Genomic DNA, 25,840 nt, shown 5'->3' with positions numbered 1-25,840 from the left:
AAAGTACAGTAGGACAAATAGTGACTCGTGTGTATTTCACTGCTCTTTTGACTGAGGCGCTGCATCCGTGACTCCGCTCTGTAGCGTTTTTTTCTTCTAAAGCCCGCGGTGCAGGTGAGGTTTTTTTTCGGGAGAAGAACACATTTTTATCGGTAGTTGTCACTATTTTTTCTTCTGGGCAAAAATATTCTTATAAACCGACACGCCACCTGATGAGAACTGTAATGAACGGCTCATCAATGCAAATCCGTGAAGCAGCGAGACCGTGCGGTGAACCGCAATATAGCGAGGGTTCACTATATATATATATATATATATATATATATATATATATATATATATATATATGCTGTTTATTCACTAATGTCTAACAACAACTTTGTATCTCCTATAGAAAACTTACATTCTGATCAAAAATATAAACAATGTCTTTTCATCTTGCTTGTGAAAGTTATCCCTCGAGCCCTGACATAAATAATCCCTCGATTTAAACAAAAATGAGCCGCACAGTGCTGAGGCATCATTAGTGTGTCAGCTTGAATCAGCAGGATTAGGTATCAAGTCGACCGCCCCAAGGTGGCGCCCGTAATTCCTGCGCAGCGACAGTCAATGCGGGGTCTACTCTTATATTATGTCTATGGTTGCCAAGGTAATGGCTATAAAGTCCGGCCACAGACCGAAATCTTTCTTCTTCTTGGCATTCAGCCAGTCAGGGAAGGCACGCAGCTGCTACTCCAACCCCCCCCCCCCACCCCCCCCTCCTCACGCCACGTGCTCGATAACTTTGCTGGACCGAAGATTTACCGACGCACCTCCATTCCCTGCTCTGCTGATAGATACAGAACAGGAGGTTGACTTTAAAAGTAGTACTTTTTTAAATTCCCTCTGATCAAAGACTGGGAGCCGCCTTATCTCCCAGTGATCGAAAGAGGACTACGCTTTTGCTGGGCCGAGCAAAGCGTCTGGAAGTCCGGACAGAGAGAGACGGAGGGACTTTCTCATCCCGTTCCCGCTGCGGCGCGCACCTGCGTTCGTCAAGAGCTCCAGGACACTCACAGACCCCGGAGCTGGGACTTCACTCCTGAATCACCTCAAAGTAACGGGGCTCTCCCCTTTTATTTCTTTTTCACCCACAGGGTGTTTCAGATGTGCCTGGGCGGGTGTTAGGAGGTTAGGTTAAAGTCTAACTCTTGGACTGAAAAGAAATCCTGAAAACCGTAGAATAACTTCCAGAAAAAGGTAAACTTCGAATATTCATGTATCAAAAGTGTTCAAATTAAGGTTAAATATGAAATATTGCGCATTTTTTACACCGATTATGGTATTCCGCGTTTGAGTGCTGCCTCCGTTTACGCTCGGCCATTTCCGACATGTGACGTCAGTTCAAGAACACCGAGAATGCGCGAAGCGAACTTGCATAGAAACACACAGGAGTTTACGTTGTACAACCGGTACGGCGAACAAAGATATATGGATGTTTTCCAGTATCTTCTTTCACACACCAAACCTGCTGATCCCCGTCTACTTTGAGCAAGGGCTTTTAAAAAAAATCGCCGAACTAAGTCCACAATAAAATGCCTTCTAGACGTTCTGCTCTCCAGTACACGGCTCTGATGTTCAGCTTTCCACTGCACGGTTCAGACGTTCTGCTCTCCAGTACACGGTTCAGACGTTCTGCTCTCCACTGCACGGCTCTGAGGTTCAGCTCTCCAGAGCTCGGCTCGGATGCTCCGCTCTCCAGTGTCCGGCTCAGAGGTTCTGCTCTCAAGTCCACGGCTCCAGAGTTCCTCCCGGTCAGTCTCCCCACACGCCTCTTGCCGGCCAGCTTCTACACCCTTCACCTCCGTCCATTGAAAGACTCTGGTCTCATCATCCATCTTCCACACTATTCAATAAAACTCACTCATAAGAACTGACTCTGTGTGTGCGTGCTGTGTCCGGGTTCATCCCAGAAAAAGTATCATAACATAATATACATTTCTTTACTCTGGTGACTATTTGAATGCATCTGCGTAAAAATACATTCAGTCCAAGAGTTAGACATTAATGCTTTTTACTCCAAGACAGAGTTGGGTTTATTTTGCTGAATATTTTCTTTGTATGTGCATGCATTTGTGAAGGTGACTTTGGCTGTGTTTTATTTGTGATTCGTAAAGACCCCGCTGTGGGTCCTTCTGTAACTCTTTTTCCATCTTCTTCCATCTTTCCCCCCTCTCTCTCTGCTCTCCTTATCAGCGGAGGCAATCGCTTTGTGTGAAACTTAGTTCGCGTTTTTTCTTTAAACTCATCGGTTAGCCGCACCCTCTCGAAGCGAGTTTTACCCCATCAGCGTAAGTGTGGTGACATCATTAGGACCACGCATCACGCAAATTTGTAGATCATACGTCATCATAGTCGCCATCTTGGGAGAGTTATACCTAGCTGTTGTCAGAGCCTTACGGCGTCCTTCCAGATTCCCGAAGCAGGTTCCTGCCTCTCAATGCTGCGACGTCAAATGCAGACATCTTGAATGTGAGGTTTAAACAACCGTGAGTTGAACTAAGATTTGCTAACCGCTCATTTTAATCCATTGTTTTTTTTGTTTTGTTCTTTTATTTCCACATATATATTTTGCATGTTTAGTTTTAGTTGTGAGTAAGATTTCCAAGGTTGTTGAATCAGAGAATTACTGTAACAGGGAATTACATTGAATAAACAACAACTGCGGAATAGAAATTGTTTTGTGTTTAATCCAATTCACAGTTGCATGGTTATTCAGAATTCAGAGCAAACCTCCTATCGGAGTTAACATCTTATATTAACACAGAGACATCATCATGGTGATTAGTAATAAGGATTTAAACTCTAATTGCAGTTATATTGGGGTTCTCACAGTCTGCCGGATAAACCTCTTCGGTTAAAATCCGATCAGATCATTTATTCCAGCATAAATGAGTTCATAACAGCTAATTAATTAATGCATTAGTAGTATAAATTATTACAAGCTTCTAGCCTAACATCACCACCATTTGAACTATATTTTGTTATAGCGGAATTTTGAGGTGAATGACCTACTACTAAAATTATAATACCAAAATATAATTAATAATAATAATAATAATAATAATAATAATAATAATAATAATAATAATAATAATAATAATAATAATAAGCATATTCAAACAGCTTCCGGCATAACAAAATACATCCTGAAAATCTGAGATCGTTACACCAAAAAAATGGATTTTTGGTGAGTTTTTTAAGTTTTCAAGGTTTTTTTCACACTTTTGGAAATAGGCCCTGCCCACTTGTTTCAATCATTACTATATTTAATACTTTAGTTCAGGGCTATGACTAGAAGGGAATAAAGAAGGTTTTGTAAAAATCCAAACAGCCATTCTTGCGTAGTAGATTTCTTGACATCACAGCGCCCCCTAGTGATGGACGAGCCTCAAACGCGGGACACGTGTGCAAAATCTTATTTGGAGTATGGGTTATGAAGGACATATTAACATCTGTTATGGTTTTAGAATAATCAGCAATTACATTTAGAGCTAGCTAGCTAACAATCACTGATTTTAGCACTCCATTTCAAAAAAGTCAAAATTAAAAAATCCGCCATGTTAACTTCTTTTATAATAGCGGGTGAGGACAGCTCACCCGCTATTATCATCTAATATAGAACAGATTACTGGATCAATGTTTGCTTCTGTGCTTGTTTGTCTCTCTTGTTGTGTCTCTGCTCTGTCTTCTGTAACCCCCAGTCGGTCGAGGCAGATGTGCCCGGTTCTGCTGGAGGTTTTTCCTTCCGGCTAAAGGGTGGTTTTTCTTTCCACTGTCGCTTCATGCTTGCTCAGTATGAGGGATTGCTGCAAAGCCATGGACAATGCAGACGACTCTCCCTGTAGCTCTATGCTTCTCCAGGAGTGAATGCTGCTTGTCGGGACTTTGAAGCAATCAACTGGTTCCCTTATATAGGGAATTTTTGACCAATCTGTATAATCTGATTGATTTTGACTTTGTAAAGTGCCTCGAGATGACATGTTTCATGAATTGGCGCTATATAAATAAAATTTAATTGAATTGAATTATTTGTCCATTACACGGTTATATATGGAGTTTTGCGCAGATTGCACAAAAAATGTAGGAGGAGTTTAACAAGAAAGGTTTAACCTTTGTAGCCATGTAGCGCGAAAACTAGCTGGAAAACAAAAGGTGTGCCAATTCCCTTGTTTTTGCAGAATCATCCAATAAACAAAGTGATGTGAAGTTTTTGAGTGTGCGACCAGTAGTTTGGTGGTTATAGGCCAAAACGCATTGTCCTTTGTTATAGCGCCCCCTAGTTGTTGTTGTTGTTGCGCCTCTTGGTAGCATGGCCTAATCGTCTCTCCCTGAAATGTTTGTGATGTATGTGATGGCGGTTGTACTGAAACAGTAACTTCCCTCTGGGATTATTAAAGTATTTCTGATTCTGATAGCTGTTATGGTTCCAAGAGTGTTCAAAACCTGTTTTACTCCGCCTTTTGTCGTTTTCCCTTTTTGAAGGATAGAGAGGCTTCTTGGGTATTGTTGAGACTATTTCTGGTCGGCTTCTCTTACTGGCTTCCAAACAAAATAAAAACCAAATACTACGCTCTGTGTTGGCAACTCTCATATAATTGGCTCAGAAATGAGGAAGAAAACACGGGCTACACACTGCAACAGTTCCACATCGTACCTCAAGGTTTGAAAGGAGAAAAACTTGAGTAAGACATTGTTAATGGAGAGGACTAATTGTTTATAGTGAATGTTACTTCCATTCGGGGAGACAAATGAGAATAATTTTGGTTAACTTTACAGTAAATTTCTAACTTATTGCTCTTTTAATCAAAACGTTATTTCTAAAATAATAAAATCATTATTAAAATTCCATATTTAAATATTGATCCAACCTACATTTTAGACCATAAAGATTAGAGGGTTAAGACTTTCACACTGTTCAACTTTTGGAGGCATGATCTGTTATCACCGTTTCATAAATGCTTTCACTATGTTCCACCCTGTAGTTTCCACATTTTATATTCCTTCATGTCTCTGTTTTTTTACGGCTTTAGTTTTAAAGATCCATCCATGGCTTCATCAGATGTCAGCATCCCAGAGATGAGTGAAGTGGTCATTGTCACCATTCCAGAACCTTTGTCCAACGAACTTCCCTCTGTGGTCGAGGAGGATAAAGCCGTGTTGGTGACTACAGAGCTGACTCCTCAGACTGGGTAACGTGGACAGACACAACTCTGATGGAATCGGATGTTGACCTCTCATTTAGAATTGTGACAACAAAAGGAAGCCAAGAAAATGTGATTCTTTTGCTGATATTATTCACCCATATCATTAGGTTAGATGTCTGTAATCCACTGTGTCTATTTACACTGGTGGACAACACGCTTAATCTTTCCCTAGGTAAAATTGTGTAAAAAAGCCTGAAGATGAACAAATCTTTTCATGCAGCAAGATATTTCCATACATACATATTATTCCGTGTCTTTTAGCTAGCCTGGCCAGCCAGACCAGGTTACTTGATTCAGAATAATTGACAAAATAATTAATCACTAAAATAATATATTTTTTTAAGCCCTATGTGGGACGTCCTTGTTGTCTTTCCTGAGCACCAAATGGTCCTAAGTTCCATGGCTGTGGATACACATCCACCACCTGTGATGAGTTCATCAAGTCCGAGGGATCCACAGATTCCACTGTTACCAGAGCAGCTTGGGTCTTGGGTGTCTTATCACGCCCCTGACTGTAATTTGAAATCTGTTTGGCATTCAAATCAGTGTGATCATATCCTCCAGTCCTAGGTGCACTGGTGTTGAGATCACCTCACAGGCTGCAGCAGAGTTATGAGCATAAGACATTTCCAGATGTCCTGTTAAGTTCCTCCATTTCCCCTGTACCCCGAGATACATGCTGCGGGATTTTCATATTTAATTAAGGGTTCCTCCCTTCAGAGCTTAGGAGTGTACATACTCTGGCTGGGTTCTCTGCTCGCAACCTCCTCCAGATTACATTTCTGAAACTCGAATTTGATTCCATCTCCACTACTTTAAAGCATCCAGGCATAGTCCTGTTTTAAAATGTTTCCATAGCAGGTGTTCCAATGTAGTGTGCCTAACTGCTTGACTGTCCCCCAGCACCAAGCTTTTACCAACAGTTTCTTCTTTAAAGTTTTTATTTACTCATTAGCAGCTTGTGCATGCCCAGCAATCACTCAGCCAGCCCGGCCAGATCCGAAGATGCCCAGGGAACCTAATTTCCCGTATAACCCTTTTATCAGGATAGGTAACTGGGAATTTATTAGTTAAATCTGGCTTAAAAGACCACAGGCAAAGAGTTGGTTGAAATCAACTAGGGTGCATTTTGCCAGTGTACTTTTTAGTATTGGCTGTTTTAGAATGATTAATATACAGTCCAGTGACTACTTGTGGAGTAGTTTTAAGTCCTTTTGTTTTAGCATTAATATTTGATGCTGTCAAATATTAATGCTCAACGCTCAATTTACCATATATTGTTAATTTAGTGAGCTATTAAGCTAATTCAGGGTTTCTGCGGGGCATTAAAAGTCATTAAATGTAATTATTGGTGGCATTATTTTTTTTCTAAAAAAATATGGTCATAAAAACAGTTTCGTCAGTTATATTATCAAATATAACTAATTCCGCGTGTTTACGTGAAACTGCTTCCGGTTGATCGTAGAGCCGTATGTGTTTACAATGTTCGGGAAAGTAGCTCGAGGCGGAGAAAGAGCTAGAGAATGGGAAAATGCAAATTTCAACAAAAGTGGATGGAAAACGACGAATTCGGGACATGGCTGCAGCCTGTCGACGGTAAGGATGACGAAGGATTTTGCCGTGTTTGTAAAAAAATAAATAAGCTTTGCACAATGGGTGTCAATGCTTCACGATCTCGCATGAAGTCGGACAGGCAGTGGTGTAGTTCAGGGTGTTCGCGGGTATACGGCGTATAGCCACTTATTTTTCCAGTCAGAATTACGTATACCCATTTCTGGAGCAATATTTGTGCCTTTTGTTTGAGCGCGCAGTGAGACAGGTATTCAGCGTTTAAACATCACGCGCGTGCGCTCAAAACCTGTTTGCCGCGCGCTCAACTCTGATAAACTCTTCGCAATCCACTATGCTCACTCGCGCTCGGTTCCGTGTCTGCCCGCTGCTTCCACGCTCAACACCAGCTGTGCACTCGCTCGGCTGTTTCTCCCATAGACACAATATATAATGTCTATGATTTCTCCGTTCGCTCGACTCTGTCTGAGCGCTGGCAACTTCAAAAACTGTCCACCTCACTAGCCAATCAAAGACAGGTTTCTTTCCATCCAATCAGAGTATGGCTTGCAAATACTGCATTCAGATGCATTAAATGAAAATGCTGCAGCTTTTGGCAGAAATTACTAAACATAACGGTGGGATTGAAGAAAAAACAACCACCAATAAACAGTTTAATATTTTAGCCTAAATATTTAGTTTAAAATAATTCCTTGAGTTACTAAGTGAGGTGTGAAAATCTTTTTTGTCTCTTTTCTTTCCAGCTTCTGGGTGATGAAGCAAAAGTTTCTTGTGATCATGATCATGATCATTATTTAAAGAGTACTCTGACATAAGGTAAAACAAAATAACATCTAATAAAATGACTTGGGTAAAGACTCAACAGTTTAAAACAACAACAATAATAATAAGCTGTTTAAATCCTTAAAAACAAACAGAAGTTCTGTAAACTGAAGTAATGAAATGTTGATTCTGGATGTAGTGTAGGAATCCCTTCAATATAATCCAAAGAAAATTTTACATCACCTGCCAGAAGCTGGATAAAATCTTTAAAAAAAGAGACAACAGTATTTTCACACCTCACGTAATAGCTCAAGGAAATATTTTTTCTGAGCTGTGTCTAAAAGGACAAACAATGAGAGTATAAGTTACCCACTTCTCCAGGGACCACTACATCACTGCAGACAGCCACAGATCAGCTGCAAGGGGCAGACAACAGCTAACAATGTCAAGTTACTTTTCTGTAACAACGCAGTCACGTCCGCAGTAGCTACCGCAAACAGCACAGCAGCAGCTGGAGCAAGCTCTAATGCCACTAATGTAGGGAAATCAGACGGTCTTCGAACAACATTTGGATCCAATACAACACTCCATGAGGAGGTGCTCTGTTAGTAACTTAACTTAACTTAATAACTTAACTTAACTTAATCTCAGCCATCAACAAGTACTATATATATATATATATATATATATATATATATATGGGTACTTGTTGATGGCATTAAAAATATTTCTACGAGCATTAAAAAGCATTAAATTAGGGTCACTCATTCCTGTATAAACCCTGTAATTTTGTATTTCCAACTAATGGAGCCTTTATATATGCCCTTATATATATATATATATATATATATATATATATATATATATATATTTTTTATTATTTAACTTTTAGATGAACAATATCCATCATTTTCAACCCATAGGCTATGTATTGTTTTATTAATTTTATTTATCTACAAGGATGTCACGTTTATTTCAATCATTTACTCACAAGTTGTTTTTTTATAGCTTCTAAATTGCTATTTATTTTTTTGTCCTGCACTTTAAGTTTTAGACAGTTGTGCTTTCTGCACATTATTTCTAAGCAATAATGCAGATCTAATCATCTCCTCATTGTTGTGTTTATGCCAATGCAATCTGACTGGAATTTAATCCATCCTATATTTTAATATATGGAACCAAGTTTTTTATCATGTTATTTGTTTAAGACCATACTGCCTCTTATGGATATGTTTTTTTTTCTTTTTCACAATGTAATACGATGTTTTAATCTGTACTCAAATTATTTCCAATTTTCACCTCTATATTGATGCCATCATTGCTGATGTTTCAAAACTATAAAACCTGGCTACTACCATATACTTTAAGTTGTTCTACACTTCCTTCCCATAAACTAATATTGCAGTGGGTAATATTTAATGTTCTTTATACAACACCTTCATCTGTTTAGATTATACTTTATAAATGTTATACTGAGTTTTAGTATGTTAGCTGTCCCCTTTTGCATGCAAGTGTTTTCTTTTGATGGCACTTCCTTTAAAGGATTAAAATGCTTTAATCTTTTTTGATTTGAACAGGAAAACTGGAGTCTTTTTTTTTCCTGCAACTTGTGTGTGTTATGCCACTCAGCTTTTGTGGCAGAGGATGGAGTTCCTCTTAGATGTTAGTTGATGCTCCTTGATAAACGTGTCTTCACCTCGGCTTTTTCTGTCCATTCCAGTGCCGAGGCAGAGGACACCCTCGTCTCCATCATGTCTGTACACTGGTCAGCAGCAGACCATCCTTTTATGTGAAAGGCAGTTGTTGTAAATAGGGCTAGAACAACAAATCAATAAAATTGATAAAAATTGCCAATTAAAAGCTTTGGCAATTAATTTCGTTGTTCATTCGTTGTCACGCGATTAAATGCATCACTCGCCATGTCATGGAGCCGTCAATGCTAGCTGACGTACACTCCTCACCACACTCAAAAGATGTTTGCTAACCGCCAATAAACTCAAGAAGAAGAAGAATGCTAGCTGACTGACTGCAGAGCGACATAAAAGCAGTGAGGTGGCATTTTCCAATATTGCTTTTGTAAATTCTACAAATGACAAGAGCACCACAGTGACACACGACCTAAAATAACATGGCGTCATTGATGAAGGTGAAGAGAGCTAAACAGAAGTCGAACTTCAGGTGCCGCCTGAACGTCAGTCTGGTAGCTCGTCTAATGCGGCTGTTAGCTGGTTGATGACAGGAGCTTGTTTATGTGTGTGACTTTGCCGTATGTGATTAAAATGTGTTCGGATTAAAGAAAAGTATTAAGCTCTAGCTTCCGTTTCAGTGAACACCAACGTTCATACTGTACACTTGCCCAAAGTCAGGAATTTTGTAGGATTATAATCAGGTGTATGATCAACCAATTATACCAAACAGATGCTAATGATCATCAATGTCATATGTGGTTTGAAACACTGTCATGAACTGAAACAAACAGCTGTGTAGGAGGCTTAAAATCGGGCAAGGAAAAGCCAAACTCTGCTACCAAGTTGTGGTTGTGAAAGACATGTCATGGCAACATTGAGCACAGAAACAAGAAACAAGCAAAGTCAGGAAGGTCTTTTACAGACAAACATTTTAAAGCAGATTGGGGTTTCAAGATGTGCTGTTCAAGCATGATACAAACATATAGCACTCAGAGAGTTGTAGCCAACAGCGTCAGGTTTACTGGAATAATAAGCCACAGGTCGCAATTTGTCACCATGAGATTGCAACAAAACAGATGACATGGAACCAGATTTTTTATCTGTCATTTGAACAAATGGTTTGTCAGAGTTTGGCAAAGCCAGCACCGGTGCAGAGGACAAGGCTGCTTTCAGAGCAGAGGAAGCCAGTTCTGCCTCAGACATCCATGTGATTTTTATCAGAAGCTGCTAGTCCCTGTCCGTGTATTAAAGCAGCCAACAGAGAGTCAAGCTTGCAGTAGTTTGGAATGTGAGCTCTGCAGTAACCTGTCATACCCAGCAATTAAATAATTTGTTTCTTTGTGATTTGTTTTAGGATTTTTAGAAATGCTTTGGTCCGCTGAGGTGACTACTTTTTGCTTTTATGTTAAAGAACATGGCCCAAAAATGTGACTTCCTCCTGCACAAACTGCATATAGATTTTGAGACTTTATGGCCTTTTTTATAGAGATGTTAAAGCTATTTTAACATGTCTGTCCTGCATTGATTAGCTGATTCGGTGCAGATTAACAAATCATCAATGAATTAAATGAGAAACTTTCCACAAGTCAAAGTCAGGTCCGTCAGACACAAGGGAAGTACTATGTAAGTCATCTGAATCATTATGTCACTGTTGGGTATCACAGCATTTACTGCTGAGACAAAATGTTAAGGCACAGGAGCAGCTTGAAGCTTCCATTCGTATGCACACAAATATTTATCTAGGGCCCAATGTACTGCAGTAAAGTCAGAGTCCTGAGTGTGAACTGTCAGTCCGTCAGAGGTTTAAATGATAATGTCCAATCTACACATCATAGCTCTATACATAAGATTTAAAGGACACAGAGGAGACACCAAAAGAAAAATGCTTCAGCTTCACTCCCTGCGGAGTGAAACACTTTAAAAGAAACAGAAATACTTTCCCTAACTAAAGCTGAGACAGAATGAACATAACAACCACTGAGCTTTGGCTGTTCCTTGATACATTTAGCAGATAAGAGTGAGTTGCACCCGAGTCAACAACAAAATAAAAAAAAATCACCTATTACCAGCATAGAAAACATTTTAAAGGCATTTTTTAAAATGGCAGGGGTCTCTGTGTGGAGATACGTGCCTGTTGTAACAGCTGTGGCACATTCTAAGTGTGTGATGGCCTCTGTGAGAAAACTATGTGGATCAGTTGAAGCAGGTACCATTTCAGCATTCAAACACAGGTGTAGCGGTGTGTTTGTGTGAAGCCTCACGCCCCTTAGCAGGTCCCTTCTCAACGAGGTTGGCCTCCGGATCCAGGGTCCGATCCCCCACCTGTCAGTTACCGGCACCAGGCTGCTGCGGTTCCAGTGGGCAGTCATTCTTCCAATGTCCCAAGTGTCCACAGTTGTGACATGCATTAGAACGAGACCACTGTCCACAACCACGGCATCTGCCCTTGATCTTGTTGAGATCCATCAGAAAACAGGATCAGGGCAACCTTGTGCAGATCAGTGTCTCTTCTTTTTCTTTCCTCCACTGATGACATCACCGCTGAGCAGAGCCCGTCTCTTTGAATCAGCCAGACGCAAAACTTGACTCCAGTCTCCAGACAAAGTTTACTTTCTGCAGCAAACCTTTCTCCTTCCTCTCTGGGATCAGGGAGGAGGGCAGCGCTGGCCTGGATGTCAGCTGCAGTCCTTGGTCTAAACATGGACTTCATTCATGGACTTCATTCACCTCCAGCATGGGGAATTGATGAATCTGTCCTTCCTTTGTTTACTCACTGTTTCCCATTTCTCTGGCATGTGAAAAACGGAGAGGTGCGAATAAAGTCTGGCTTTGAGATGACTCTTGTGTCTGCTCTGCCTTGGGAGTGAATGGGTCTGATGAGGGAGGGATCCTCCCGTAGTTTTCCACCAGCTGCTCCGTCAGAGCCGCCCTGCTTGCCTCGCTTGCCTCGCTCCCAGCCTTGCCTCGGTCCGCATACTGTTGAACAGGTTGATGTCTTCTCGGAGGGGGACATGAGTCCAGATTCGGGTCAGCCACCTGGAGGGCGTGCAGCTCTGCCTGCAATGCAGCATATGGACAGGAGGGTGAAGCATCACATATCAATATGTACTTTTAAACAAGGGGTCAGTCACATCTGTTACCTATGTCCCCAGTATAATATTTTCCCCTGCCCTCTGTTTTAGTTCAGAATTTAGTTTTAGCATTCATTGCAGCACTTCATTAATCTTTCCCTCAGATCTAAATGTTTTTTTTCTCTTCTTTATTTTTTTAGTCTTTGTCCATCAACTGTTTCACCTTATTTAACTGATTTATACTTTAAGTTCGCTCCGTGGAAAACCAAACTTATCTTCCCAAATTAAAGCACATTGAACACAATCATCTCAGTCTTCTGCGACACACTTTTTTTTTCTGATTAAGCACTGTGTTTTACCATGGTCTTATAATTTAATAAACTGAAAGTTCTTACCAATTTATATATATATATATATATATATATATATATATATATATATATATATATATATATATATATATATATATATATATATATATATATATATATATATAAAAAATTTAATAAACTGGCAATTTTTACCTTTTTTACCCCGGGGTTATTTTTAATGGTTTACGTAATCGATTTTCAATTTTAATGAATTAGGCTCAGTCTTTTCTAACACATAGGGTGTTCTATAGACTGGGATTTTTGCACCGTGGGGTAACAATAAAAAGACCTGTTGGGGTAATTCTCACTTCAACTCTTTCGAGTGGAGAATTCTTGTTACTTATAATCCCACTGTTTTTAAATGAAAAGAAAATACCTAGTGGTATTTAATTTTCCAGTCATACACACAAACACACAATGCAGACTTTAAATTTGTAGGACTCTGCTGCCCTGTTTCGAATTACATGGCCTATTATCTGGACGCCGTTATCCTATTTTGTTTTTTTCTCTACACAGACTTTTTGAGCTCTGTTACCCCTTAGCGTACCTATCAGTGCCAAGGATGATAGGGTTTGCTATCACGGACTTTCGCGGACTGCGTTGTCCCATCTATGCGCAATATCCCTCAGGTACTCATTCATACCTTTAAATAAACTCCACTCACTACTGCTGTCAATCCTCCCTCGGACTTCCCGTCAGTCAGATACCAGGAGTGAGATGGACTAGGCCCTTGAAAAAGGATCTGAATGCAGTGGCCACTGTCTTATTACCCGGTTCACCTCACTCACAGGAATTCTCCGGTATGTTGGGCTCCGGCTCGAAGGACCAGGTTCAAACACCTAAAACATTCATTAACAACACAAGAAGGAGAGACAACAATGAGGTTGGGTTTTCAAATTATCTTGCAAGGAGAGGAGCTGAGATGCTTAATACAGATCTCCAAACTCGCTCTAAAGCACTCCGCCCGCTCCTTTCTTTTTATTAGGCATTGTATAGCTAAGGGGTAGGGATAAGCAAAACAACTGTGACCTTCAAGATAGTACCAAGCAGTTCACACAGTTCAGTTATCCGTAAGCACTCCAGATGTCTGAATATAGTTCATAAAAACACTTTTTATAGTCACGACATAGTTCTCTGCTTTCTGCAGACCTTCTGCAAAGATGAGAGAAAGATCAGCCACATGAAATACACTTTAATATCTAAACCTTAAAACGTCTTAGTAGTAAAGAGTAAATATATATGATAAATGCAATGAACATAGTACTGCAGACTAGCCAAATGTAGAACCACATTTGCACTGAGCTGATTCACTTTATAAGGGCCTACCATCTGGAACACCTGCCAAATTCAATTAAAAATACTATATCCCAAAGGGAAATTATATGTTGATGTAATTCATTTTGTCAAGGAGTTATTATAGATGCTGATGGCTGTGGGCAGGAAAGATCTCCTGTAGCCTTCCGTTTTATGACCAATCTGAAGAAGCCTTTGACTGAAGAGACTCTTTTCCAATGACAATGTCATGAAAAGGATGTTAAAGATTGCCTGTAATTTTCTTGATTTTATGCAAATTTTTTCTTTGCACCATTGTCTCCAGAGGCTTCGTCAAAAAGTACAGCCTGCTCTGTTCTTTCTTCTGGTTTTCAGTAGGTCACAGGGGAGGCGCGAGAAGAAGACAGAAGAAGACAGAAGAAGACGGTGCTGCCGCTCAGCTCTGTGAAACTATGTAGCGGTATTTGTGCCTTCTGTTTGAGCGCGCAGGAACCAATCAAGCGCACAGTGAGACAACTCTCAACGCTCAAAACTAGGGTGACCAGACGTCCCCGTTTTCCGGGGACTGTCCCCGTTTTGGACCACCTGTCCCCGGCTAAAGCTGTCCCCGGAAATGTCCCCGATTTTACCGAGGGGGAAAATGTGTTGCGGTAGCTGGTTGCGCTGCTGATAATATAAATACGAGGAACAGAGCGCACCACTAGATGGCGGTAATGATCCTTTTGGATGTCAGATGCCATTAAAACACGAAGAGGAAGAAGAAGAAGACGAGCGCTCCACTTTTAAAACAGAAGAAGAAGAAGTGAAAAGTCGTCAACTGGTGGCAACTGATGGGGAGCTGCTGTGTTATGGTAAGTGTGTTAATCGATTCATTTTATTTGGATCAAGCTGATCCTGTGAGAAATGTTTTTTTTCCAGGTTAAAAAATGATCAATAAAAAGTAAGACAAGACCACGAGTTGCTGCTCACATGAGTAAAAGACACTCAGATAAAATGTAACAGAATGATTGAAAACTCTTTGTAAGGCGCTAATCTAGTACGCTGGTTCTCCAGGGATCAACAAGGGTTTGTCTAAAGATGTTTTAGAACTGATTGGTGACCTTTAGTTAATATTTCATATAGTTAGTTATTAGTAGAGATATTACAAGTTGTTTTGCTGATTTATGGTTGTGATTTATGAGCATAGACTTCCTGGCTTAGGTTTAGCTTTTCTACTGCTCAGTTTGGATTTATGAAAGTTCCTCATGAAAAAATAGGAGTCAGTAACAGGAGAACTGAATGAGAAAATATTTACATGATCTGAGAATGATGGAAGAAGAGATAACTGCCTGTTTAAGGTTAATTTATTATGTTGTTTTTGCTTGTAGCTCCTAGTATTGTGGTAATTAGCATTTTTTGTATTTAATCAGAGGAAATAATAATAATAATAATAGGACATTTTCATGTTGTACAATCTAATGTTTTTGGAAGTGATTTTAAATATATAATGTCTCTGTTTTAGAATAATGTAAGATTGATACAAGAGGTGAAAGGGAGAGAATAGGAAGACGGTAAGGAGATTAAATGAGAGTGGAGGAAAATAGGAATATTGATGTAAAGAATGATTGACGAGAAGGGAGAAATATTTACTTAGAATATTAATAAAGTTCAAGTGATAAAGCTCTGACATGATATACTCAGGTTTGAGCTGAGAAGCCCAATTGTCTGAGGATATAACCTCTTTCTGAGTCTCTGCACTGAACATGAGTTTCACTGCACTTCCCTAGCTGTGGCAGAATGAAGAGGCAGTTTAGTTGTTTTTTTTCTTGTGTTTTAAAAATTTCAGTTCTGCACATAATATATCCTCTTCTCCTCTTATTTTATCCAGACCTCTGGATACCGGGGCTGATGGCTCTTCAGACACAGAACGCCTTGAAGAAACCAGAGATGATCTCATGTTAGCGACTCACTGACCAGAGTTAACTCACCTTATAGGAGCAAACAATATACTGGCACATCAACTACTACCATACACATAATGTAGTTATACACACTTTGTGTAAGTTTATACATGCTCATGCTGCACTACACACACAATCACTTGCATTCATGTCAAGGGGTTTTCCAAGTCTGTGCCTTTGTTTTACCTCACATCACCACAATCCATTGGACAATGTCTTGTCCCAAACAGGCTCTATGCACTATGTGCTCTGTGTGCTTATAGCTCATTAGTGGGAGAAATTAATCTGCTTTGTGATGCACAGAACCCTTATGTGGTCAGTTGACAGTAAGAAACATATATCATCCTTTACCAGCGGGCTTGACTGCTACTTTTTGATGTTAACGCAGAAAAACCTATTTCTCATTGGTATGTAGACGTGAACAGAATGAGTATTTGTTGCAGTTTTTTTAAATTTGGGGGACTCTGTCTCCACAGACAGCCACAGGCTAAATGTTTGTATTTACTGGTTTTTCTTTTCCTCATGTCACTTTCCCCTTAGGGGGTGGCAGAGCTCTTTGGACCCCACAAAATTGAAAAACCCTGCTAACCACTCTGGACCCCTCCACTCCTACTCCCACCACTTTGCCCCAACCCAGAGACACAGTTCTAGTTTCTATTAATAACACTATTTATTGATTTTATTAATCTTAGGATGCACTAAAGGTCTGGAGAGGCACATTCCTGTCTTTTACCCTTAATTTTTATTGTTTAAATATTAATAAACATGTAAAAATAAATGAAACCATTACTGTCCCCGTTTCCTAATTTCATCTTGATTAGATGTATTGATTTTTATCCACGAGCAAGAAATGTCCCCAGATTTTATTTTAGAAATCTGGTCACCTTACTCAAAACCAGTCTGGCGTGCGCTCAACTCTGAAAAAGTTTTCTCATCCCTCTTTTCTCGCGCTCAGTTCAATCTCTGTTCACGCGCAACTTTGCTCGCAGCACCTGCTCATTCAACGCTCAACAACAGCTGTGCGCTCGTTCGGCTGTTTCTGCGCTGCGACTTAAAAAACTGACCACCTCACCAGCTAATCAGACAGTTTTTTCCCATCCAATCAGAGTATGGCTTGCAAATACTGCATTCAGATGGATTAAATCAAAATGCTGCAGCCTTTGGCAAAAATTACTAAACATAATGGTGGGATTGAAGAAAAGAAAAAAGAAAAACAAATAAAAGTTTAATATTTTAGCCTAAAATTGTTGGTCTAAAATATTTAGACTAAAATATTAGAGTTACTAAGAATTACTAAGTGAGGTATGAAAAATATTTTTGTCTCTTTTCTTTCCAGCTTCTGGGAGGTGATGCAAAAGTTTATTCTAATCATAATCATCATAATTGTCATCATTATTTAAAGAGCACTTCAACACAAGGTAAAACAGAGTGCCAAACATCAGAAATACATCAGATAAGAAATAATAATGAAATGCTTGTTTGTTAAAATAGCAATAGGTTTAAATTGCGTATAATTAGCCTAAAAACTAAATCGGAATATGGATGTGTTGACGTTTGTTAAATTCAGGTTTTGTTTTTTATTATTTTTATTTCAATTGACGTCTCCTGTTGATGTGAGTTCAGTTTGACATTGGCGTCTGTTTAGTTCAATTTGTCTGCTGTTGAAAACAATCGTTTATGAATTTGCTCTAATGACAGTTCAACTTTAAAAATAGGCGTGGTTATCTTTACCTATTCCAAGGGGAGGCTCACATTCAAGGAATTTGAAAACCCCTGTTCTAGATGGATTCACCGTTGAGTCTCCAGTCCACTCTGTTTTCTAGTTGTTTATATTCAAGATATTTTTATTCCTCAACCATTGCCACCAAGATGGAAATTGAGTTTGATCGAACCCGGTTTCTCCTGAAATCTACAATCATCTCTTTGTTTTGTTCACATTCAATATGAGATGATTGCTTCACACTATGCCACAAAGCAGTCCACCAGCTCTCTGTACTCAGCTTATTGTCCATGTCTGATACACCCGACAACTGCAGAGTCATCTTTCTGTAGATGACAGGAGTCAGACTTGTACTGGAAATCTGATGTCTACAGAATGAAAAGGAATGGTAAGAGTACAATCCCCTGTTGTGTGACTGTGTTGCCAACCACCTCATTAGACACACAGTCCCTCAGTCTCATAAACTGTGGTCTGTTTGTCAGGTAGTCATCCAGGTGATTTTTGAGGCCTCCACCAGAGTCTTCTGAGGTTTCGGACAAAGCAGAGCAAGCTGAATTGTGTTAAATGCACTGGAGAAATCAAGGAACATAATCCTCACAGTGCTATCTGCTGTGTCCAGAGGACAGTGGGTTTGTTGAAGGAGGTGTATGATGGCGTCTTCAACTCCAACCCCACAGCGATAAGCAAACTGCAGGGGGCACCATATGTGGTGGTGTGTTTACACAGGTGGGCCAACAGGAGTCTCTCCAGGACCTTCATGATGTGGGATGTTAGGGCAACAGGTCTGTAGTCATCTTTGATGACTGATGGGTGAGTTTTCTTTGGTACCGGAACAAGGCAGGATGTCTTCCACAACAGCGGTACCTTCTCTTGGGTCAAACTTAGATTGAAGAGGTGCTGCAGAATACCACAGAGTTGCTCTGCACAGGCCTTCATGACTCTGGGGCAGACACCATCAGGGCCTGTAGCCTTGTTCCGGTCCAGTCTCTCCAGCTGCCTCTTTACCTGACCGAAACGTGGGAGGGGGAGGGAGCAGCAGCATATCCTGATTTGGTTGAAGACAAACTAGTGGAAGCAGAAAAGAATGACGGAACCATGACTGAGGTGTGATAGGAAAGCTGTGGGTCAAAGGAGGGTGGGATGTCTGTTTGGCTGGGGGCAGGCGGGGAGGATGGTGAGCCTGCTCCTGAACTGAACCTGATGAAGAATGTGTTCAACTCCTTTGCTCTGTCCAGACTTCTATCTATCTGATCCTCTTTCTACGGTGGCCCTGAGGTGCAAAGCGCTACAACTTTAAGGAAAGCACTCCAACATTAATGAAAGCGCTACAACAATAAGAAAAGCACACCAACTTTAAGGAAAGCACTCCAACATTAACAAAAATATTACAACATTAACAAAATCACTTCAACATTAACAAAAGCACTTCAACATTAACGAAAGCACTCCAACAATAACGAAAGCGCTGCAACATTTAGGAAGGCGCTACAACATTAACAAACCGGAAGAGGTACGTCCCAGTGGGAGACCTAAGAAATCGCTGATTGGACTACAGCTCGTTTTTACTTTTGAACCGAAATTTATTCTGACTTTACTGTGTTTTTTAAAACCATGAATGTTCTCGGTGATCCAAACCGTAAGATGCAGTCTAAAACGCCACTTAGTCTGTTTATAAGTTTCGCTTTTATTAATTATGCTTTTTTTTTAACTACGTGCGCTGTGTTTCTGTACCTCAACGCTCTGGTCTGCTCCTCTCCCCTCCCTCCCCTCGGACCCAGGGGCTTTTATCAGCGGCAGCCTTATCACTACGTTTAATGTCTCTCCACTCTTACCAAAATGTCCTAATTAAAATCAATAGGAGAGTCCGTAGCTGTGTTTCATGCTATTTTCTTTTTAACGACACAGAACCAGTGGCGCTTCGGTGGGCGTGCTGCCTTGGCTTGAATTCAGGTGCGCAAAATTACGTTACATATAATTTAGGTGTGCACTTTTAAGGGTCATTTCAACAAGCTTGTAACATCGGAGCTTCAGTTCAGACCCAATATTCATTCTCTTCCCTCTAAAGGAGCCCTATACAGTCTATTTATGCTTTTCCCCCACTGTTATCCCTCGCGCGCAGCGCACCAGGGTAAAATAGAGCAGCTGCGGATCAGTCCGCTGAACCAATCCAAAGCGGGAAATAACCATTAGGCCCTCCCTCAAGAAGAGCAGCACAGTACGCAGGACCTGCAGAATCATTAACTCCCAGAATGGGAAAATTCTATTCCATATACAGAGGCTACAGAACTTTATGTGGCTGTTCCAAGTTGGACTCCTCTTCCTTGATTGAATGTCCTCAGCCCCTTTCTGTTAAGAGTTCTCTCAAAATAGCTGGCAAAAAGTTAAGTTCATGTTTTGTTTGGACAAAAGACTAGAATGTTTCCAAATCGCTTGATGTTTGTTAGGTCAGTTTAAAGTCCCTTTTTTCAGGGAAACAATTTTCTTTTGAACGTGTTTATTTTGAATTAAATAAAACATTTCAAAGGTATAATAATTTCTCTCATTTTGCCTAATTACATGTAACCCTGCAGGTCATCCCTGGAATTCTGATGCATAGAATAAAATATCTAAATCTAAACTGTCACAGGGGGTAAACACAATAAAAACATGCTTTATCTGCAGCATTGCTCATTAAAATGGTACATTACTGATTTATTAAAACTAAATACGATAGGTACACTTAATGACATTATATAAGCCGTTAGGTATTATGGTTGGCAAGTACTTTTACTTTTAATACTTAAGTAGTTTTAAAAGCTTGTACTTTCTTACTTTTACTTAAGTAAAATAATAATGTGGTACTTTGACTTTTACTTGAGTAAATTTTTGTCTGTGTATTTGTACTTTTACTTAAGTACATTGTATGAGTACTTTCTCCACCACTATTTATATCCCACCACCCGCTAATGGTAAGAGAGCTACACAGACAGTATCCAAAGTGACGCATACATTACAGAGCTCATCCCCTGATGCATTGTGCATTATTACGGGGGATTTTAACCACTGCTTTCTTTCTTCTACGCTACGGTCTTTCAAAATAATGGTTAAATGTCCCATGTGGGGAAAGCGGACCATTGATTTGTTTTATACAAAGATGAATGTGTTTTTGACATGTCAATGGCAACTCAATTTCCCCCTTCGGGGTTAATACAGTAAATCTTAACCTTAATGTCACATTGCTGATGATGATGGATGTTAGAGACTGTTTGAACTTCTTCCTTCTCTCTCTTCTCTTTGCTCCTGCTCTGCAACCACAATGCCTCCTGTTCAACTCCTGTGGGATTTCTGGCTTCAGTTGTCGTATTATTTCTGCTTTTGTGATGTTAGTCAGCTGCTCCCTTTTATAAACCACCCTGTTGCTATGGTTATGCATCAAAGCAAAGTATAGAAAAGTATTGGGAAAAATCAATCAAGCCACACAGCATCCAATACAAAAAGAAACATCCATAAAAAAGACATTGCTTCAATGCAATTTCTAGAACTTAAATTTAAACAACCTACACACTGCAAACAGTTCAACAACAAAGTAAAACAATGGCTCAAATCTAATCAAACCTGTGAACATTGTCTGTGTTACATGTTCTGTATGTTTTTCATGTTTGTATTTTACTGCTTGCTTTTGTTTTGTTTATTTGGGGGCCTGGTCTGCAAATTGGCTATTAGCTAGATTATCAATGAACATGGCATTGGTTGCACTTCAAATTGTAACAATGTTTTTGTTCTGTCCCTATCAAATAAACGTATTAATGATAATAAAATACCATTAGCACAGAACTGGCAGAAACCAGTAGGGACCCAGGTACACCCATCTACTGTCTGGAGAAGTCTGGCCAGAAGTGGTCTTCATGGAACAGTTGCAGCCAAAAAGCCATCCCTTCGATGTGGAAACAAGGCCAAGCGACTCAAGTACCCATGAAAACATAGGAACTGGGGTGCAGAAAAATGGCAGCAGGTGCTCTGGACTTATGAGTCAAAATTTTTAAACATTTGGCTGTAGGAGAAGGCAGTTTATTCGTCAAAGGACTGAAGGCAACAGTGAAAGCATGATGGAGGTTCCTTGAACCTCTGGGGCTGCATTTCTGCAAATGAAGTTGGAGATTTTGTCAGGATTAATGGTGTTCTCAATGCTGAGAAATACATAGAGATACTTATCCATCATGCAATACCATCAGGGAGGCATACGATAGGTCCCACATTTATTCTGGAGCAGAAAGATGACCCCAAAGATACAGCCAAAGTCATTAAGATCTGTCTTCAGTGTAAAGAAGTAGTAGTACTGGAAGTGATGGCATGGTCCACACAGAGCCCTAATCTCAACATCGAGTGTGTGTGGTATTACATGAAGAGACATATTGATGTAAAAAAGCCTACATTCAAAGATCTGTGGTTAGTTCTCCAAGATCCAACAACCTACCAGCCGAGTTCCTTCAAAATTTATGTGCAAGTGTACCTAGAAAAATTTATGCTGTTTTGAAGGCAAAGTGTGGTCACACCAAATATTGATTTGATTTAGATTTCTCTTTCATTCACTGCATTTTGTTGATTGGTGAAAATGAATGATTAGCACATGCATTTTTAAAGGCATTCTTTGTTTACAGCATTTTTTCACACCTGTATTAGGGATTACGAGATTTCAGAGGCTGCACTGAGAAAGGCAGTTACCATGGAAACTGCTGATAAACAACAGTTACTGGAGAAACAGAGCCTGACATACTTAGATTGGACAGTATGATTGATTAGAGGAAGATGCGTCAGCTTGGACATGTTGGACAATTCCCTTACACTTAACTATAGCTGAAAAGACACAAACAACTAATGGTTAGCATGATGCAAATTTAGAAATCCCACTGGGTCACTAGCACTAATTGTGTTTTCTCAGATTCTTCTGATCTAAAAAACAAAACAAAATGCTGCCTAGAAGACAGACACTGACAAATGTTTCTAGGCAACTGAGAAGATATAACAAGATAGTTTAACACTGTGGAAACATACCTATGGAACTCTCTCTTTAGAAGCAGTTCCACTGACCCTTCTCAATTTGGCTTTCCCAGCTCTGTTTATCTTACTCGGTTTACTTGGTTTTTCTTTGCGTGGTTTTTATTTCAACCAGCCTTGAAATGCCTGGAAGAGGGAAACACCTCCTGGGCTTGGCTGTAGCCCATGTGCCCCGCACCATATGTGCATTTACACTTAAACGAAATCTGTGAGAAATGGTAAACAATAAGAAAATAAGTCATAAATAAAACATAGATAAAAGAAAAAAATACAAATGATATTTATATAATTGTATATGCAAGCTTGTCCTGGATATTTCTAAGGATAAAGAGCTGCACAGAAATCATTGTAAGGAAGTCCAAAGAAGAACTCTAAAAGACTTCCAAGAAGCCAAGACAACTGTTGATCCTGGGCTTTTTAAAATAAACTAGTAACTCTTGACAGCTTGGGAGGAAAAGTCAGAAAATAGAATGACTGGATAAAAACTATTTGAATATATGAAGCCCTGAAAAATCAACAAAAATGTTATCTGTCTGAATTCTATTTAGTTTGATATATCTGAAAAGGCTAGAAATGTTTACAGTGACTGAGATGAAGCAGAGCCTTTTAAAGTAAAGCCTTAATGTTTTCCAGGGAGGATGTCCTCACAGTAGCACCAGGGGAAGCAGAAACTGAAGCCACAGCTGATTCTCTGTCTAAGGAAGAGGCAGTTATTGGTAATGCAGTCACTTATCATTGTTTCTGAGGTGAACAATGAGCTCAGTGCACACTGACTCTAGTTTGAGATTTTGTGGAGTCAGTAGTCAGAAGTCCTTGTTTAGCACAAGTCCAATGGAATTTGTGATGTTGTAAACATCAACCATGTTGTCTCTCTGTCTCTGACTGTGCAGTGAAACTTTCTGAGGAGGTGGACGTGGAGGCTGATGTCTTCTACCCAATCACCTGTGGAGATGCCAAAGCCACACTGGTGTGGAAGAAATTTGTCTGTCCGGGGATCAATGTGAAGTGTGTCCAGGTGCTCTAGTGGCTCATTTGGAATCCAGTCCATGCTGACCCATCATAATGAATATGTTGCTCATATATCATTGGATGGTCACCTCTTTTTCATTCTTCTTTTTTCAGTTCAATGATCAGCTCATCAGTCCCAAAGAGTTTGTGTGTTTAGCAGGGAAATCCACCTTAAAAGACTGGAAGAGAGCTATCCGCCTCAATGGCACCATGCTCAGGTTAGGAATGCTTGATAAACACATTCAATCTGGATTTTCACTGGTGGAGGAGAAATCCCCTTAAAATCTCTAGGACCCCTGCTAAATGCTGAAATGTTCTTTTGTTGTTTACACAGAAATGGCTGTAACATTGTCGGTTTTGACCACCTTAAATGTGAATAGATCTTTGTGTTATTTATGTATATATCTATTTACCTTTACCATTTCCAGAAAGCCTGTGCAGGACTGTAAAAGTATTTGCTTGGCTTTCTCAGAAGGGAACCTGAGTTTTTAGTTGAGCAAATTCTTCTTAAATTGTATAGAAGTTTACTGTAACAAGCTGGAGGAAGTAAAGAGTAATGAAATGTTGACATGTCATTAAATATGCTGGATTGTTTCATCTGTCCCTTCAATTTAAATGATGTGAAATTTATAGTTGCACCACAGAGTGAAACTATTCACACAGTCAATGTGTGAATTGACACATTTCCTTTTCATTTCCTAGGAAGATCATGGACTCAGGTGAGCTGGACTTCTATCAGCATACAAAGGTCTGCTCTAACACCTGCCGGAGCACCAAGATTGATCTAGTGGGAACTAAAGTGTCAGTCAACTGCAACCAGTCAGCCGACCTGCTGTCCTCCACTGCCTCGTCAGCAGATTGTAAGTTCCACAGCCTGAACTATCACTTGGTTTCTGAGTTGATCTCAAAGAGCTGATGGCTCTTAATCCTTGCTGGGCAATCGATTGTGAATTGATTGCCAGCTGCAGAATCACACCACGTGCAAAACAGATAAAGTGAAAAAAGACCAATTGGAAAAAGATGGAATGGAAATTAAAAGGCTTGAGGGAATCTGTTTTGGTAAGAAAATGACAGGGATACATTATAGGCAGAAATATATCAAGGTTCCAAAATTAAAAGGATGATGCACAAATGTGTAGCTTTTTAACTGATTAATTATCAAATTAATATCTTAGTGCACAATATTATATTTCACCTACATTTTGAACCTGCATTTATTTTCTTCAATCATTTGTTTATTATTTATGTGACAGGATTTGTCCTCCATAGCGCACAACACTGGTGTCATTTCAACTTGTTGCCAGAGGGGGCAAACTTGTGCAAAAACTCTGGAACTCACACAATGCACCTTTAAAGATTTGGTTCTTATGTTGTAGCCCTAGATAACAGCAGCAGAGTCAGATGGCCTGTTTTTAATTATCTGACTGAATGCCCAATCTACTTATGAGAATCTCTAGTCCGTCCGTCCGTCCGTCCGTCTTCTTCCGCTTATCCTGGTTTGGGTTGCGGGGGTAGCAGCTTCAGTAGGGAGGCCCAGACGTCCCTCTCCCCTGCCACTTGGGCCAGCTCCTCCGGGGGAATCCCAAGGCGTTCCCAGGCCAGCCGGGAGGCATAGTTCCTCCAACGTGTCCCGGGTCTTCCCCTGGGCCTCCTCCCGGTGGGACGTGCTCGGAACACCTCACCAGGGAAGCGTTCAGGAGGCATCCTAACCACATGCCCAAGCCACCTCAACCGGCTCCTCTCGACGTGGAGGAGCAGCGGCTCTACTCTGAGTCCTCCCCGGATGACTGAGCTCCTCACCCTATCTCTAAGGGAGAGCCCAGACACACTACGGAGAAAACTCATTTCAGCCGCTTGTATCCAGGATCTCGTTCTTTCGGTCATGACCTAAAGTTTGTGACCATAGATGAGGGTAGGAACGTAGATCGACCGGTAAATCGAGAGCTTCACCTTTTGGCTCAGCTCTCTCTTCACCACAACGGATCGGTACAGCGCCCGCTTCACAGCAGACGCCGCACCAATCCGCCTGCCGATCTCCCGCTCCATCTTCCCCTCATTCGTGAACAAGACCCCAAGATACTTGAACTCCTCCACTAGGGGCAGCACATCCTCCCCAACCCGGAGGAGGCACTCTATCCTTTTCCAGTTCAAGACCATGG

General features: G+C 40.3%; 1 protein-coding gene across 4 annotated transcripts in view; it reads left to right on the top strand.

Moving 5' to 3' along the window:
* gmeb2 (glucocorticoid modulatory element binding protein 2) overlaps positions 1–25,840 on the top strand; it is an 81,265-nt gene that overhangs the window by 20,669 nt on the left and 34,756 nt on the right. For 2 of the 4 annotated variants that reach the window (XM_021313175.2, XM_012856866.3), the window contains exons 2-6: positions 5,073–5,231; positions 23,307–23,389; positions 23,564–23,688; positions 23,796–23,899; positions 24,384–24,541. In XM_021313175.2, coding sequence (XP_021168850.1) covers positions 5,089–5,231; positions 23,307–23,389; positions 23,564–23,688; positions 23,796–23,899; positions 24,384–24,541 — 613 coding nt within the window. In that variant the 5' untranslated portion in view covers positions 5,073–5,088. Of the gene's footprint in view, positions 1–839; positions 1,097–5,072; positions 5,232–6,727; positions 6,843–23,306; positions 23,390–23,563; positions 23,689–23,795; positions 23,900–24,383; positions 24,542–25,840 lie in introns of those variants that run through there. The other 2 variants (XM_021313177.2, XM_036133108.1) reach the window with 2 other exon arrangements.

This window comes from Fundulus heteroclitus, unplaced genomic scaffold, assembly GCF_011125445.2.
Source record: "Fundulus heteroclitus isolate FHET01 unplaced genomic scaffold, MU-UCD_Fhet_4.1 scaffold_58, whole genome shotgun sequence".
Lineage (NCBI taxonomy): Eukaryota > Metazoa > Chordata > Actinopteri > Cyprinodontiformes > Fundulidae > Fundulus > Fundulus heteroclitus.
This window is presented reverse-complemented; position numbering and strand designations above follow the sequence as displayed.